The sequence below is a fragment of the Crinia signifera genome, chromosome 7 (assembly GCF_055691185.1).
Source record: "Crinia signifera chromosome 7, ASM5569118v1, whole genome shotgun sequence".
Taxonomy (NCBI): domain Eukaryota; kingdom Metazoa; phylum Chordata; class Amphibia; order Anura; family Myobatrachidae; genus Crinia; species Crinia signifera.
In genome coordinates, this window is record NC_139223.1 from 80787379 (window position 1) to 80807247 (window position 19869).

Below are 19869 nucleotides of genomic sequence, written 5' to 3' on the forward strand. Positions count from 1 at the left end.
TCCTTTTAATTTTTTTGGACACTAGGAGGCTTCAAATATGACTAGCAAATTCTCAAATTTTCAAGAAAATTTCAAACACTGATTTTTTTAGGGACCAGTTCAGTTCTGATGTGACTTTGAGGGACTTGTATGTGAGACACCCCCATAAATGATGCCATTTCAAAAACTGCACCCCTCACAGTATTCAAAACAGCATTTTGGAAGTTTGTTAACCCTTTAGGTGTTTCACAGGAATTAAAACAAAGTGTAGGTGAAATTTCAAAATTTCATTTTTTTTTTCGGATTTTCAATTTTAATACATTTTTCTAAGGAACACAGTACATTTTACTAGAGAAATGTGACTAAAAATTGATTCCCCCAATTCTTTGGTTTTCATAAATATCCTATATGTGGCCCTAGTGTGCACGGTGACCAAACCACAGGCTTCATAATAGAAGGAGCACCTACTTGATTTTGGAGACTCCTTTTTATGAGATTATTTTTTAGGCACCATGTAGGTTTCTAGGCACCATAAGATGCTAAAAGTTAGGAACCCCCCCACAAGTGACCCCATTTTGCAAACTACACCCCTCAGGGAATTCATCTAGGGGTATAGTGTACATTTCAAACCCCCAGGGGTTTCACCAATTGTGGTACAAGTGGGCAGTGAAAATGAAAAAAAATAATTTTTCATTTTCACAGCTCAGTTGTATCAAAATTGGTGAAACCCCGGGGGGTTTGAAATGTACTCTATACCCCTAGATGAATTCCCTGAGGGGTGTAGTTTGCAAAATGGGGTCACTTGTGGGGGGGTTCCACTGTATGGGTGTTTCGGGGGTCATTCAACCAGAATCTGTGCTGCAAAATCCAAAAATCACTCCTTCCCTTCTGAGTCCTGCCATGCACCCAACTGGTATTTTTTGGTCACATGTGAGGCATTGCCGTACCCGGGAGAAATTGGGGCACAGATTTTGGGGTGCTTTGTCTCCTTCATTCCTTGTGAAAATGAAAAATTTTGAGCCAGATCTGCATTTTTGTGTAAAAAAATTTAATTTTTTACACAAAAATGCAGTTCTGGCTCAAAATTTTTAATTGGCGATCGTTGGTGATCGGTGCGGTATACGCACACACACACACACACACACACACACACACACACACACATATATATATATATATATATATATATATATATGTGTGTATATATATATATATATATATACATATATCTAGAAGGAGGCAGAAAGAAGGCGCTTCATGGTGCAGTATTTTGATAGTGAGAAATTTATTAGGAATAAAATTTCCAAGGTACAATTAAGCATAGACTCGTACCATGTGTAAAAACACTGTGGACTGGGTACCACAAGGCTTAGGTAATTAAAACCAAAGGCAAACTGCTCACACTGTACCGGGACCTTGGTATCACTCGAAACGCTGCAGAGCTGGCTTGCACGGAAGCGTGTGAAGGAAAACCACGTCCAGGAGACCAGTGATCGGAGTAGTAGGAGCGTCGTAGGCCACGCCCTGACGCGTTTCGTCACTGGGGACTTCGTCAGAGGGCGTGGCTACTACGTACGCTCAACTAGAATATAAGGAACTATCCCTGTCACTCAAAACTAGGTAAGTATGCCGTATTGGACAGCTGGACAGAGAGGGCGGGTGGGCGTTGACATGCATAGATCGCTGACATAGACAAAGAGCATGATGGGATTAGGCACCGCTAGTAAGCGGGCGAATACCAGCGTAACGCGACAATCAAGTGACGCGAGCTGCTGGGTGTGTCTTACCTCGTCACCATGACGCGAACGGAGAGTGTGTAGATATCACGGGTAAGTGGGCGGATACACTCGCGATGCGTCAGCCAAGTGACGCGGGCCGCTGGGTGTGTATTACAACGTCACTATGACGCGGACGGGACATGCTCAACCACTATTGGACCTAATTTGTATAGAGGCGGATAAATGTATAGCGCATCATCTGAATGACGCGAACAGAGGAAATACAACACAGTATTGGACCCCGCGATTAGAGGGGATGGTTTAAGGATTTTACGTCACTAAGATGATAGGCAGGCGTATCAACCATTAGCTGCCGAGTGTAATTATAACTATACCCCAACAGGGGCGTTGCTAGGCCATGCTAACATGGCAACAGATATAAACAAGATTGTATATTATATATCAGCAACGCAACAATCAGGTGTCTGTGATACATTTCAGAACCTGATATAAGCAAAGGGGATGTGTGGTAACAGTAACATCAGCGTCTGTCACAGACTACTGAATAAAACAGGGAGTATTGTTAGCTCACGTAAAAAATGTGACATTTGAGGTACAACTGTATGCTGTGCTAAATAAACAGCTATATAAGCTCAAATATATAAAAATGTCTCTATAAAGAGTTATTATATACCACTGGTACAGATACATTGTGTGAGCAGCCTACCTATTGGATGAAGGCATAAAAAACAACAATCAGTTTACATAAAAATTCACATAAAGACCCATCACAAAAAAACATTACAATAATCCATATCAGCTAGTTGACAGGCGTCAATCTAGCTAGAAATATCTAATATTAATTGTTCCCAAAAAACAGGGAAATAGAGTTTCTACATATAAAACATAATTCATGTGAAACATATCATAAAAAACATATCATAAAAAACATTTATAAAAATAGCCCAATTAGATTGCAGGCTACATAATTCATCAGTATAGCGTACAAGATTCAGCCACAGTAATCATACCCATGATAAATATCCACAAAATCATATTACAAATCAGCCTAAGCATAAATAGTATAGACTGATGAATAAAGAATGTCGGGCTTATGATACCAATAAAGCAGAACTAGTTTATAAATGGGGTTATCTCGTATCCTTCGTTGAGTCCCCTCGGGACCAGTGTGTCCAATCTCAAGATCCAGGTGGTCTCACGCTTAAGAAGAAACTTGTCGTGATCACCACCTCTCTTACTATGTTGTACCAATTCAATTCCCCTACAAGTCAGGGTTTTCGGGTCACAATTATGGACCTCCTTGAAATGTCTGGGCACACTGTGGTTGGTAACCCCATGCTTGATGTTACGTAGGTGCTCCAGGATTCTAACCTTGAAGCACCGTTTGGTCTTGCCAACATATCTCAAACCACAACCACAAGTCAGGAGGTACACAACCGAGGTGGAATTACAGTTAATAAAGCTATTCACTTTAATGTCGGTATATCGTTGCCAAATACCATCGATGGCAGCGACATTATGTTTGTGACGCAATACAGTTCACATGAGAAAGAACTGAAGGGCATCTTTCAGAGGCATTGGGGTGTCCTTAAGTTGGACCCAGTCTTGGCGGGCCACATACCCGAGGTCCCCAAAATGGTGTTTCGCCGAGCCAAAACTCTTAAAACCATGATTTCAAAAAGTCAATTGGAGGGCATTAACAATCCCTCTGAAACATTCTTGAACATAAAGGGTAGCTACCCTTGTAATCATTGTAAAATCTGCCCCTTTATGAAAAAGGGTCCTCTGATAGAAGGTACCGACATTAAAGTGAATAGCTTTATTAACTGTAATTCCACCTCGGTTGTGTACCTCCTGACTTGTGGTTGTGGTTTGAGATATGTTGGCAAGACCAAACGGTGCTTCAAGGTTAGAATCCTGGAGCACCTACGTAACATCAAGCATGGGGTTACCAACCACAGTGTGCCCAGACATTTCAAGGAGGTCCATAATTGTGACCCGAAAACCCTGACTTGTAGGGGAATTGAATTGGTACAACATAGTAAGAGAGGTGGTGATCACGACAAGTTTCTTCTTAAGCGTGAGACCACCTGGATCTTGAGATTGGACACACTGGTCCCGAGGGGACTCAACGAAGGATACGAGATAACCCCATTTATAAACTAGTTCTGCTTTATTGGTATCATAAGCCCGACATTCTTTATTCATCAGTCTATACTATTTATGCTTAGGCTGATTTGTAATATGATTTTGTGGATATTTATCATGGGTATGATTACTGTGGCTGAATCTTGTACGCTATACTGATGAATTATGTAGCCTGCAATCTAATTGGGCTATTTTTATAAATGTTTTTTATGATATGTTTTTTATGATATGTTTCACATGAATTATGTTTTATATGTAGAAACTCTATTTCCCTGTTTTTTGGGAACAATTAATATTAGATATTTCTAGCTAGATTGACGCCTGTCAACTAGCTGATATGGATTATTGTAATGTTTTTTTGTGATGGGTCTTTATGTGAATTTTTATGTAAACTGATTGTTGTTTTTTATGCCTTCATCCAATAGGTAGGCTGCTCACACAATGTATCTGTACCAGTGGTATATAATAACTCTTTATAGAGACATTTTTATATATTTGAGCTTATATAGCTGTTTATTTAGCACAGCATACAGTTGTACCTCAAATGTCACATTTTTTACGTGAGCTAACAATACTCCCTGTTTTATTCAGTAGTCTGTGACAGACGCTGATGTTACTGTTACCACACATCCCCTTTGCTTATATCAGGTTCTGAAATGTATCACAGACACCTGATTGTTGCGTTGCTGATATATAATATACAATCTTGTTTATATCTGTTGCCATGTTAGCATGGCCTAGCAACGCCCCTGTTGGGGTATAGTTATAATTACACTCGGCAGCTAATGGTTGATACGCCTGCCTATCATCTTAGTGACGTAAAATCCTTAAACCATCCCCTCTAATCGCGGGGTCCAATACTGTGTTGTATTTCCTCTGTTCGCGTCATTCAGATGATGCGCTATACATTTATCCGCCTCTATACAAATTAGGTCCAATAGTGGTTGAGCATGTCCCGTCCGCGTCATAGTGACGTTGTAATACACACCCAGCGGCCCGCGTCACTTGGCTGACGCATCGCGAGTGTATCCGCCCACTTACCCGTGATATCTACACACTCTCCGTTCGCGTCATGGTGACGAGGTAAGACACACCCAGCAGCTCGCGTCACTTGATTGTCGCGTTACGCTGGTATTCGCCCGCTTACTAGCGGTGCCTAATCCCATCATGCTCTTTGTCTATGTCAGCGATCTATGCATGTCAACGCCCACCCGCCCTCTCTGTCCAGCTGTCCAATACGGCATACTTACCTAGTTTTGAGTGACAGGGATAGTTCCTTATATTCTAGTTGAGCGTACGTAGTAGCCACGCCCTCTGACGAAGTCCCCAGTGACGAAACGCGTCAGGGCGTGGCCTACGACGCTCCTACTACTCCGATCACTGGTCTCCTGGACGTGGTTTTCCTTCACACGCTTCCGTGCAAGCCAGCTCTGCAGCGTTTCGAGTGATACCAAGGTCCCGGTACAGTGTGAGCAGTTTGCCTTTGGTTTTAATTACCTAAGCCTTGTGGTACCCAGTCCACAGTGTTTTTACACATGGTACGAGTCTATGCTTAATTGTACCTTGGAAATTTTATTCCTAATAAATTTCTCACTATCAAAATACTGCACCATGAAGCGCCTTCTTTCTGCCTCCTTCTAGATTCTTTTGCCCTGTGGATTCCAGGGACCTCCATACAGAGAAAGAAGTAGCTGCAAGTTTTCATATGAACTTTGGTGCAATTATCCCCTGCTTCATATAACAGTGGACGTTGTATACTGGTGTTTCAACTGACATTACGGGCGCAGTCTATCAAATTTCTCTCCATATATACATATATATACATATATATACACACACATATATATATATATATATATATATATATATATATATGTGTGTGTATATATATATATATATATATATACACACATTTGCACATTTTTTTATTTTATTTTATTTTTAACTTTTCCAGCAGCAGCATGATGCTGCTGCTGCTGCTGCTGCTGCTGCGGGGGGGAGGGGGGAGGAGGGGAGCGCAGCGTGCGCTCCGGACGTAGCGGTGGAGCCGCTGGAGCTGCTGCTGCTGCCGGGTGAGGAGGGTGGTGCTGCCGCTCGGTGGTGATCGGTGCTGCACCGATCACCACCGTTTTCTGTGTTACCGAGCGGCTTAGCCGCCGGTAACACAGGAAACGCTGTGATTGACTGTTCAGATTTGAACAGCCAATCACAGCGATCGCCGACCGGGGGGGGCACCCCTGCCCCCCCTGGGCGACGAGGGGGGATGTCTGCTGTCAGGGACAGCAGACATCTCCTAACTGTCACCGCGTCTATAGACGCAGTGACAGTTAGAATCCATGACGTACATGTACGTCAAATGTCGGGAAGTACTTCCCGACCATGACGTACATGTACGTCAAATGTCGTGAAGGGGTTAAGGCAAAAATCCCCTGTAAGGCAAAAATAATGTTAGAATGTGCAATAAAGTTTGGAAATAGTGATTTCCAATAGTGATTAAAAAGGTTTTTGACAAGATTGTTCTGATATACTGTAGGTTTCCTTAATATTGGTAATATTCTCAATTATGTTTTGCACCCCTTATTTTTTTTTAATAGTGCTTTCCTTTGTTAGGTATTTTATAACAGCTAGGGAATATTGTTAAGTGCTCATTTTAGTTTTTTTTTTTAATTTCTGGACCAAATTGGCCTTATATGTATTTTCTGTATTTCTTACAGAGGTAAAGTGGGGCAAATGTATTAAGCCTTAACAAGAGATAAATGCAAGGGTGATAAAGAGAGATAAACAGCCAGCCAATCAGCTCCTTACTGATTTTTTCAAACACAGCCTGTAACATGGTAGTTAGCAGTTGATTGGCTAGACGTTTATCTCTCCTTGGGGTTTATTCTAGTTCATTCTTTCTGACAAAATCCTTCTTAGATGGACAAAACCATGTGCACTGCGGGGGGGCAGATGTAACATGTGCAGAGAGAATTAGATTTGGGTGAGTTATTTTGTTTCTGTGCAGGGAAAATACTGACTGCATGATTTTACACTTCAATATAGATCTCACTTTGAAGAAAAACCCCACCCAAATCTAATTCTCTCTGCACAAGTTACATCTGCCCCACCCGCAGTGCACATGGTTTTGTCCATCTAAGAAGGATTTTGTCAGAAAGAATGGACTAGAATAACCCCCCTTATCATCCTTGCATTTATCTCTTGTTAAGATTTAATACATCTGTCCCTTAGTAGCTAATTGTTGTTACAGAAAGTGTTTCTCTATTTGAGCAGAATGTTACCAATGGTTCTTTCTGTATTCTGGGCTTAATGTCAATTCTTTATTGCTACATTTGGCTCAGTTCTACTTTCATCCTTTAATTGGCTATATTGCCTTTTAGGATGTATCTCTGTGCTATTTTATTGCAAATACAGATGTTAATATAAAGATACATATTTGAGTATCTGTCACATTTTATTAGTGAGATATATTTTTCCCATTTAGATATTGTATTTATATATGATACAAGAAAAGCACTTTAATGTGAAACACTTACTGTATTTTATTCCCTATCACTGAGCATAGTGTACAACAGGGGTCCTTATCCTTTAATGCATAGGCTCCTTTATTTTTTGTTTTTTTATGTTTCTTTGTAAATTTTTATTAATATTTTTTGATACTTTCAACAGTGGTTCCGTGTTTATTGTTTCATTTTACTATGCAGTGTACTATCTCTGGCTGATATAAGCATACAGTATATAATCGGCGATCCACCATTCACTCACAAGTCTCCCTTTCCCTTTGCTGGGTGTATATTATATCTAAAGGGACATGTTGTTCCATATATCCTATAGTAGCAGATTGTGTTGTGTATACTCTGTCATTTGATTTCTGCCAACATCTGTGCTGGGTAGCTAGAGACTTTGATTGGCAGGCTTATTTCTCCCCATTTGTGGGTATGTGGTGCGTTCCTGTATAGGTGCGTATTAATTTGCACCTTTTGATTTATTTCTATAGACATGAATTGCAGGTTTCATTCTGAATTTGAATGGTAACTTCACTATTTAGAGCAGTGGTAGCCAACCCTAGCCCTCGAGAGCTACCAACAGTGCACATTTTCCAGACAACCTAGCTGCTGCACTGCTGCACTCATTAATCACTGACACATTTTAAAAGATACACAGATGGAGCTAATTAGCTCACGTGTGATTCTGTGAGGAGACCTGCAAAACATGCATTGTTGGTAGCTCTCGAGGACTAGGGTTGGCTAACCCAGATTTAGAGTAAAGCAGCCCATACACGGCCCGATGCCGGGCTGTGTATTCCTTGCTTTGAGGTGCGCGCTCCCGCAGCACCTCATCGCACAGTACAAAAAGTATGTGATTGCACAAACTTTTTGTACTTAGTTCTCATCACATTGCATCTCATTGCATGCACAACGCATGCACATGCAATGCAATGTGATGTGATCTGTGCTATTTAAGCCCACAACGCCTGCCCGTATCGGGCCGTGTATGGGCAGCTTAAAGGCTACATATAGATGCCCTGCTTGCAGGTTATCTGTAAACCCAGTTTGTTGTATTACTGTCTCCATTTGTAAAGCACAACAGAATATGCTGCACTGTATAAGAAACTGTTAATAAATAAATAATAAGTAACGTGTAAAGTCTGCAGTTGATATATATTTCCGCTGGCCTGTGTTCAATGAGTTATGGCTTCTGCTTTCCCTTCATATTTGATGCTTTTTTTATCCAGGGTCTATTTTTTTCCCTTGTTTATTTATGTTTTCTTTATTAGTTTTATGATATTGTATACTATATTTAAATATGTATCTTTATTGGGATGTTGATTCATATTGTTGATAATATTCACTGTTCTGTATTTTCCGATCCCTATGCATTTTTATTGTACAGTATATAAATTTGGTTTTCCTGTTCAACAAAGAAAGATTCTTAAAAGTTACATGGGGAGCCGGTGTTTATTTATAATACAGCATCAGTCTTCTATAGGCAAGCTCAGTGTGAAACACTCATAAATATACCAATAGGTTTATGTTATGTCAAAATAACTATCTTTAAAACAAATCAGTGAAATAAAATTCACAAACCAATTAAAATCTTCAGTGTTGTACACAGGTCATACTGGCATTCATGGAAATATTTATATAGCGGCAGGTTTATGTTTAAAATGTAAAGTAAATAGTAAATGCAAAGCCAAGTACTGTATATTTTACTTTACAATTTTGAATTAAAACCTGTTGAGAAGTGTTGGCTTCCAAAAGCTGTAGTTTTAGAGGTATTTCCCTTAATATTACCTTTATTAGCTAGGCCAATGTATGGGACAGTTATTTGTATTTCTGAACTGGGAACACATGAGGAAATTAATGACTTGGAAGCTCTCCAAACTAACCTCTTGTACACCCATCTGAATAGTTACAGTATTATTCTCCCTTTGTTAGTTTATTTCTAGCAAGGCTTGTGTATTCAAAGAGATTTTTATACTATTAATCCATATTTATAGGGATTTTACATACATTCTTACAAACCTACAACAGCAAAACTGTGGCTATGAATGTTTTAGAAGAGATTTGAATGTGTTATTCTAAAATCCAGCAATCCATCCAATCCAGTGTCAGAAAAATGTTTGATGTGTGGCTTCAGTTGGATGTGGCTTAAAGGCCCATACACACTTGATGATTTTCAGCTGAAAATCGCCTAGTGTATATGGACCAGAGATCCCCGACTAGCGATGATGCGCACTCCCGCATCATCGCTACCAAGGTGGGAAGTCTGCTGGTTTAACCAGCACATCTAGCGATGATGGCTGGTTTTTCAGCCATCAACGCTAAATGTGTACGGCAGCCAGGCTGAAAGGTGACTGCCTGCTCCCTCCCCCTGCTCATATACTCACCCCGCCTCGCTCCCACGCTGTCCAGCTGCACTCCGGTCTCCTGCACGCCACATGGACTCCTCTCCCCTGCCCGGCCACACAGCACAGTGGAAAACTCCGCCCCTGCCAAACGCCCCGCCCTCTGGCTATCTGAACGCTCCCTCCCCTGCTCCACAGTGTGGAGTATACACTCGCAGCCGCTGCCCACCAATGTTTAAAGGCAATAATATATACATTGCTGGCACAGGCCAGTATATCAGTATATATTACTGGCACCACTGGGCACCAATGTTATTAATAAGCCAGTACTATATACATTAGTATATATTAATGGCACCACTGGCCACCAATGATATTTATAATGCAGTAATATATACATTGCTGGCATATGCCAGCAATGTATATATTAATGGCACCTGTGGGCACCAATGTTATTAATAAGCCAGTAATATATACATTGCTGGCACATGCCAGCAAATATTACTGGAACCAATTAATTTTTTTTTATGGCAGCAATGTATACTCTCTCGGATGGGCTGCCACTATTGATGCTCTTAGGGCTGTTTCACACAGTACGGTTCCTGCCGCACGGTGAAATCCCGTACGGTCAGGGAGCCGCGCCGCACTCAGAATTTTATAATGGCAGGGATGGCCACAGCCCGGCAGCCGTCCCTTCCAGTGGGGGGATCCGGCTGCAGCCGTGCGGCCGGGCCGTGGCCGTCCCGTGTGAATGGACACAATAGTGTCCATTCACAACTGCTGAGTGCGGCACGGCTCCCTGGCCGTACGGGATTTCACCGTGCGGCAGGAACCGTACTGTGTGAAACAGCCCTTAAACTCCCCTGTTACAACGAGCACTTCACCCCCTTGTGTCGAGCATGCAGCCCCTGGTGTCGAGCATGCAGCCCCTGGCGTCGAGCATGAAGCCCTGGCATTATGGCATGTGGCTTATTCTACACATCATGATGTGTAGAATAATGTGTACTGGGCATCATGATGTGTGGCATAACATGTAATGGGCATTATGATGTGTGGCATAACATGTAATGGGCAATACAGTGTGCAAAATCAAGAATAGAATTTTAGCATAGGTTAAGAAAAACATAAGGCGGGTCAAGGGGCGGGGCAAGGAGCGGGCCACTATCCGGGAATCTCTCAACACAAAGGTGGTAATGATAATTTTATTATGGCAGTAGCGTATACATTGCTGGCACAGGTGTATGGATTTCTCCCTACGTGCACGGCTGCAAATAAAATCGTAGCTATGCACATGGGCGGGATTTCCCTGGGCAGGGCGGCATTTACCTGATCGCTGGGTTCCGAATATACGCAGCCCAGCAATCAGTTCTGAATCAGGCCCCAAGAAAAGAAATGCACTGAATAAAATGGCCCATGCTCCCACTCTTAGAATTCTAACCCAGCCCATTATGTAAATAGCCTTTTATACGAAAGATTTTCAGCAAAGTCACCTCCTGAAAATTTCTTGCTCTTTGGGAAAAATAGCTCAGTGTGTACATACTACTTTGGTGAAAGATATATCTTTCATAGATTTTGGCAAAGTCTTTGGAAATGAAAATCTTCTAGTGTGTATGGGCCTTTTGAGTGGATTCAGTGGAATGCAGAGGATTAAAAAAAAGTCTCCAAATCACGCTTAAATTAAAACCCCTTTTTTAAATTATACCTAATGATGCATACATTCTGAGCGGCTCTCCCCCTGCCCGGCGCCGATGGAGGGGGAGCATAGGCGAATCTAGAATTATGGTAATGGGTAGTCCTAGATCTAGACATAACAGCAGGGGGACCTTTGCGCGGCGCAGCCTCGCACCAAAAAGGGGGCGTGGCCTCATGGGAAGGAGGCAGGTCATCACAAAAAGGGTGTGGTATTACACTTTAGACCATACACAGTAATGCCCATTACACATTTTAGCAAACTCCGTAATACCCATTACACATAAAGCCACACGCCGTAATGCCAATTACACATAAGGCCACACACCATAATGCCCATTACACATTGTGCCACACATCATGATGCCCATTACATACTATATAACAAACCGTAATGCCCATTACATATTTGCCACATAAGTGCTGCTTACCTACGTGCTCATTGCTAGGGGGTTCTTGCTTGATGGCACCATAGTAACCATTACACATGACGCCGCACACCATAGTACCCATTACACATGATGCCGCACACAATAGTACCCATTACTCATGATACCGCACACCATAGTACCCATTACACATGATGGCGCACACTATAGTACCCATTAAACATGATGCTGCACACATAATGTCCCTTACACATGATGCTGCACACATAATGCTGCTTACACATGATGCTGCACACCTTAATGCCCCTTACACATTAAGCCACACATTATGCGTAATGCCCCCCACATACCGCCACTTGTAGCGTCCCTTAAGCAATGCCCCCAAAAGTGCCACTTACTGTAAATTTTTATATGAGCCTTCGCTGCTGCTGCAGGGAGAGATGGAGAGCGGTGCAGCTGCTTCTATGGGGAGAGGAGCAGAGCGCAGCGCACGCTCCCACTCCCCTCCTGGTGTCCCCTCTAGCCGAGTGGACATTTGAAATATTGTGCACGCTGTTGCTGTGCGTGACGTCGGGGGAGCATGCCGGGCGCCGGCACCACATGATTAAAGGGGGGGCGGGCTGAGGTGAAAGCGGGGAAAAGAATTGGAGCGGAAGCTGCAGGGGTGACATTCATTGACAGCTGGGCAGAGAGCAGGGGGCTGCCCGGCTGTATTCAGAGCACTGCAGGTCACGGCTGTTTGAAATAATACCCCTTTCACAACAGAAAATGCAGGGATTTACCCGGGAATATGGTCCCAGGATCATGCAGGGACATTCCAAGGCTGACCCCTTATACACCAGCCTAGTCCCTGCATTTTCTGGTGTGAGGGGGAGAGACAACCACTCCCCTCTTCCTACCCCCCTTTAACCAACCAGCTATATCTTCAGAACCAACTGACCCATTTACATAAGACCAGTATCATATTGAAGAACTTTTGAGTTGGCTTTGAATGATTTTGGTCCCGTGAAACTGGGCTGTTTGGTTCCAGAGAAATCTGCCCTCAAAGAACATAAACAGTCATGAAATTACATTTAAGAAATGAAAAAAAAAAACGGTTTACCCTCAATATCCCTGGAACCAATTAACCCATATGGAACCAGCCTGGTATCAGATTGAAGGCCCAGCAATTTGGATTCGACTGAGATCAACCTCGAGCTTCAGTGATGCCGAAGGGGGAACTGGCAGCCGTTGAACTGGGTGGGGGTCGGAATTAGAGGGTCCCATGTTATCCTATAGCGAAAATGTTCCAGCTTTGCCTGGCAGTATCTCCGGTTCCCAGGGAGCTAGAGACACGGGACTGGTCTCGTTGGAAAGCCCCATCCCTCAGTTACAAAATGGGCTAATGGGTGTTCCTGTGCACCCCCGGACCACCCCCTAGATTCGCCTATGGGGGGGAGGACAGCATTGCATAGCGCAGAGTTATGCAAAGCAGTCCTCAACGCCGCTCATCTGCTGGTATAACCCCGGCGATGATGCGGGAGCACGCAGCAGCTCTCACAGCTCATCGCTAGGGCATACACACTGGGCGGCTTTGAGCTGAAAGCCGCTCAAACAGGCTGTTTTGAGCAGCTTTCAGCTCAAAGTCACCCAGTGTGTATGGGCCTTAAGTGTTCAATAAATCTAAAATACAATATTAACTTCAGAAAAACACATTATAAAACTTTCCTTTCACATTATTCATGCACAGTTTTTTAATAACTGTTTTACCATTTGAGTTTTGAGTGGAATGTATATAAGTGAATAATACACTTCTACAAAGTAGTTTGGTTAAAGTGTGGGGGAACAGGGTGGTACTGAGTTCCACCTCCTCCAATGGTGAGGTGGAACATTTTAACCTCCACATTGGCCGGCACAGTAATTCTCACAGAAAAGCATTCTAGTTTGCTGGGGGGTGCCAAAAACTCTACCACCGGCCCTGCCTCTGTCTAATTGGGGGGGGGGGGGTAATTAGGTGGCATCGAGAAATGAGTTCCCCCACCTCTGCATGACCACTTTAAGCCCTGTGTATAAAGCATTGGCTATTATAAAACATTATTTATATTTAAAGCAAATGAGATGCATTTTTGTCCATCCAATTGCGGTATGCAGTGTCAGAGATATGTAAAGTACATAGTAATGTGCCATGCTGATAATACATGTTACATGGTCATTTCTTGAAAGCAAAGCTTCAGTTTCACAGCAGTGACATTATTTTGCAGGTATGCATGGGACTCTAGTGATCTTACTACCTCTCAGCCTGATTCTGATGATATTTGGAGGAATGACGGGATTTGTTAGTATACTTGCAAGGGCATACATGCTGCTGCTCTTGGCGGGAATGCTTTTTCTATTTGGAGGTAATGTATATATTCATTTTTAGAGGAAATATAACATCTTCACATTTCCATTGTATCCATGTATTTAATATTCCTTTACATGTATTTATATGTATGCTTTTCTTTTAGACATTGAACTTCAAATAAGAGCACCATTAGTAATATACTCTGCAATACATCGCAAACGAATGCATATTGCTGTCTTTTATGTAAATACTGTTGTCAGTGGCGTAACTATAGCTCCGCAGCCCCCGTGGTGGCGGGGAGGCGCAGAGAAAGTTTGGGCGCCGGGGGTCTGCGGGGCTATAGTTACCTGCTGCTGTCTCTGCCGGTACCTGCCTGCCGTGCCCGGTGCCGTCACGGTCCCGTCTCTCCCAGCGCTGGCTAGTGGCTCCTGCTGCTATAATAAAAACGGACACTTAGAAAATGGCTGCCCCCATACTGCAGACAGTTTTCTGTCTGCAGTATGGGGGCAGCCATTTTCTAAGAGACTTTTCATTATAGCAGCAGAAGCCACTAGCCAGCGCTGGGAGAGACAGGACTGTGACGGCACCGGGCACGGCAGGCAGGTACCGGCAGAGACAGCAGTGGGGGGCGCCGAGGGGAGGGGGAGTGGGGGCGCCCAAAAATTTGCGGCGAGGGGGCGCAAAATAGATAGTTACGCCACTGACTGTGGTGGTATATATGTACAATAGGGAGCTTGTGCTGCATTCGGTGTTAATCATGTCAGTAACATTATGCTTATATCCATGTCTCTTGTAAATCTTGTATTTTTATTGAAAATTTTAGGGCCCATAAATGCTGCCCCACCTAATGCACGCCCCCTGCCGACCGAATACCCACAATACCATGCGAGCGGATGTGTATGGTAACACTTCCGCTCGCATGCGAACTCACAGAGGAAAAATAATTTGATGTTCCCTCACCATCGAATGATTTTTCCTCCCTTTGCAGATAAAAGTAAATTTGTACTTACTTTTATCAGCCGAAATTGGGGCGGATGCTGAAGTCATGTGACATCAGCAGCCCACCCCGAGCAGGCAGGGGCACTTTGTTTGTGGGCACATCCATGAGATGCTAGTGAGCCTGTTGGAACTGCCTGTGACTGAAAATCCTACAAAAGGCGCTTGCTGTGGGGGTTTGCACATGCGCATAATCGTGCACACGCAGGCGCAGATCCCTGCCATAGACCAGGGGGAGCGAATTCGGACCACATGTCTGAATCGCCCCCTCCCCCCCCTTAGTAATGTTTCCTTAAAAAAGTAATACATTTGCTAATATTTTCAAATTACATTATTTTTAAAGCAATAGTTCTGCTATGAATAGCTAAATAAGAAGTAAAGAAATACTTTGTTCAATAACGTTCTAAACTTTAAATTCATGGATTTTTGTTTCCAATTTATATTTTATTGAACCTCAAAAAAAAAAATCTCTTCAGTAAAGATACCAAAGACAGGTACAAAACATTTTTTTAAATTTTCATTTAAACCGTAAACCTACCAGACATAACAAATACTCGAATAAGGGCAGGGGATTCTTCAGATGAACTTAACATATTAGTCTTGAAAACACAAAATAAAAAATAAATATCCTTAAGGATCTCCGGCAGAGATATATTAGCCTATTCTCCCATATAAATATGAAATATTGCTATAGTATAAGATAAAGATACAGAGATAGCAAACCCTCATTATCCGATAGAGAACAAAAAACTTAATAAGATAACAAAGAAAAAGAGACAAATGCCTAACCGAACTCCAGAGTCGTCAATTCATCCATAAACAGATCTATTCCATCAATGAAGAAAAAAAGGGGACAGTAAGAGCAAAATAAAAAATAGAAATAGTGAGTGCGGAATCATTAATTCATTGTTGTAAAATAGCCGTTCTGCCAACATCTAAAAGGTGTGTGACAAGATTCTTACTTTGTTTAGGGACAATAGGCTGTCCATCCAAATATCCAAATAGTGCCCAATGAAGAGTGCATTGAAATGATCTACCCAAATCTGCCCTAGCATAATGGTGTTGTTCTTTCTAAAATGTTTAGATATGACATCAGTCTCAGAAACAGTGCAGAAGGTCTAAATGAATGGATTAAACTACAGACCATGGTACAGTTTATAAGCTGGGGGAAATGACTGTGAAGAGCATGAGTTTCCTATTTGCCTCACTCAATTTAAACTGTGTGTGCAGCATAAGATGTTGCTGAAGCTGTGGGTGTGGCTAGTGGCTATAGAGTTTAGTCCCATGATCACAGGATGGACTGGGGCCCAATATTACTTACTTAGTGGCTGTTGCTGTGTGTAGTTGTGTCAGTATATCCCACATATAAGCAGTGTGACTCTGCAGTGTCATTTGTGAAAAAGTTTTATTAAGTTATAAAAAGTAAAAAAAAATATGCACAGTACAAATTGTTTCTGTTGTACGCCACAGTGTTTGGTTGCATACATATACTGTAAGCACTGTTATACCCCACAATGTCAGTGGACATTTGTGAAAAAGTAGTGACAAATATTATTGTTTGCACTCCTTCTGAGTTTTGTACCCCAGTGAATTGTTTCATATTTATGAATTGTGGGAAGGAGCATCACAGCACGTGCCTTCTCTGGGATCATTTTTGCCATGCCCTTTACATACAAGGGCATGCACCTTACTCCTCCATAATTTAAAATTGTATGTATAGGGGTGCCAATTCTCTTTCATGGAACATGGCACCAAAAGATTTAGGGGGTTATTCTAGTTCATTCTTTCTGACAAAATCCTTCTTATGCTGTGTACACACAGGGGAGATATATTGCTCAGCCATATATTGCTGAGCAATATATGGCTGAGCAATATATTGCTCAGTTTCTAAATACATCAGCGACCAGAGAAGGTCGCTGATGAAAAAGAAACTGCCGGGGGAAGCCCGGCAGTGGTAATCAGCTGGTCGCAGGAGCATGTTCCTGTGACCAGCGATCACCACAGGGGCAAAAACGGGAGCGCGCACCCGGCGATATATCGCCGGTGCACACTCCCATTGCGGGCAATATGGTCGCTCAGCGACCATATTTCCCGCGATTTTGCACAAAATCACCCCTGTGTGTACGCACCTTTAGATGGACAAAACCATGTGCACTGCGGGTGGGGCAGATGTAACTTGTGCAGAGAGAATTAGATTTGGGTGGGGTTTTTCTTCAAAGTGAGATCTATATTGCAGTGTAAAATCATGCAGTCAGTATTTTCCCTGCACAGAAACAAAAAAACTCACCCAAATCTAATTCTCTCTGCACATGTTACATCTGCCCCCCTGCAGTGCACATGGTTTTGTCCATCTAAGAAGGATTTTGTCAGAAAGAATGAACTAGAATAAACCCCTTAGTTACAGCTCTGCCTCTTGAATAATGAAAACATTATTGGTTAAAAAAATAAAAATACAGATCCAAAATCAAAACATGTGGCAAAACCAAAGCCAACACCAAAACACAAAGTTCATTCAGATGAAAAACAAAAACGAACACACAGGGGTCAGCATACATCCCTAATGTTTAGTAAGGTGTTCCATAGTTTTGAATACAACTGATATACTGTTTTTGACAACCATTTAAAGCTGGTTAAATTTAGCAATCTGGAATGCATTCGATCATGGTGGTATTGCCTTAACTAAGTGCACCTCTCTGAGGTCATTCAATTAAATCTTGAAAATACCATAGCCTCTACCAAGCTGCTCTCTAAGAAAATACACTACAGTATATGGAAAAAAGTATTTGGCCATACTTGTTTACCTATTGACTGTCGACCTAAACCCATGTCAACCTTGGCCCATGTCAACCTTAAGTCAGGCAGACCTTGACCCATGTCGACCTTTAACCCTGTCGACCTTGGGGCCAGTCGACCTTCCTGGGTCGACCTAATGACTGTAGACCTAAGTCTGGTCTGACAGATGTACCGATTCCATCTTTCGTTCCAGTAACTGATATCGACATACACACAACTCACCGAAACATGTACAATTTTAATATATGTCCCCAGTGGTAATTATTGTTACATATTCGTAGTGTCTCTCAGAAGCATGTGCACAGGTTACACATTGTGAGGTTGTGTCCAATGCTTTACTTGCATCTAGCTACAGTGTGTACACATGTACATCACACCTCCACCATGTTACAGGAGCGACATTTATGGAGAAATGTGCGCACCCACCACTACACTTCTTTGTCATAGTCGCACCCAGAAACTCATTGGAATACATTGGCCGGTGCTGGCACCAAATAGGCACAAGCGGCCATATCACTGCCACGACGAGTGTGGCTACATCTGTATAAACCACAAGAGATTCCAGCACTTGTGTGCATGTGACTTATCCTGTACTTTGATAGAATTTTAGTGGTAACATATTTTGAATTGCTCAACCATTGGAAGAATATTGGAAATGATTTTTATCCCAGCTAAATGTGCTAATCAGCTGGCTACTATTATGGTGGTCAGTCACTACTACTAAAATGATGCTGAAAATGTTTGAGCATACAGATTTCAGGCGCAATAAAAATGCAATTGCCACAGGTACAGATGAGAACGGGCATAAATAACTATTGTGTCTAAATCATCCTTATTAATGCATTCTAGTTTACTGCAAAACTAAACTAGCTATGATTGTGAATAAATGTTATATTTTAATGCTTCTTTCAACACATAACAACAAAGCACAAATATAGCTCTCTTGCAGTTCCATAAATGGATGGAAAATGAATTATGATCACATAAAGTACATCCATAAATCAAACAGCATAGAATATACTATACTAATTCTGAGGTGAATGTATTATAGCAAAATCACCAGTCTAATTTTCTTGTAAGATCAGTGACAAAACATGCATTAGTGTCAATAACTTAGTTGTGGCTTATGGTTGGCAGTTTTTATTATGTTATGCGGAAGATAAATTATGTTACTCTACTTGCTGTCTTACAGAAAAAATACATAAAGAAAGAATAATAATAGATCTATATTTTTTTACAGTATATTTTAATTAAAATGTATGCGTATGAGCACAAAATCTCCTTTCTATTTACATATCACTATGTTGTATAGGGATTGCAACACTTTTCTATTTCCAAAATAAAATGAAATATAGTATGAACAATAAACTACAATGGAAAAAATTGGGAGTCTCCTGCTTTCTGTCCTCCTGCACTTCAGATCCTGTGTGTCTTCCTGGTGCTTTCATCCCTCATCTGCTGATATGTGATGAGAGGAAGGCAGAAACTGGACAGGAAAACATACATGCAGCTCTTTACTTAATTTCTATCATGCACTACAAATACGTCTGATTATTTAATCAAAACAAGGAAAGTCATTATAAACACTTACTGAATCTTTGTTTATTACAAACGCTTGTGCTATAATCAGTATTATTTTTCTGGAAAAATAGGTCCAGGAACTCAATGAAATAAATAAATAAATAAAAATCAATGAAATGTGTTAAATGTTGTTTTACATAACTGTCATTACCACATATTTACAGTATTTCTGTGCCCCCCAAACTGAGTCTTCTTTTCTCTGGTATTTGTGTATGTTATCTGTTTGACTTCAGATTTATTTTCTTACCAATTATGTAATTTTGTGTAATCTTTCCTTGATGTTCTGTCATTGTGGCATATTGTCCAGTAATCCTGATATGGGAAAGAATGCCTGCCTCTTTTTTTATACATAATTATATTCTTCATTATATACCACACAGGTATATA

At 41.7% G+C, this 19869-nt stretch overlaps 1 protein-coding gene across 1 annotated transcript in view; it reads left to right on the forward strand.

Annotated features, from left to right (window-relative positions):
- Nucleotides 1-19869, forward strand: part of TMEM114 (transmembrane protein 114) — a 53632-nt gene that overhangs the window by 29969 nt on the left and 3794 nt on the right. The window contains exon 3 of the mRNA XM_083153386.1: nt 14030-14167. Within this exon, the coding sequence (XP_083009512.1) occupies nt 14030-14167 (138 nt within the window). The remainder of the gene's footprint in view (nt 1-14029; nt 14168-19869) is intronic.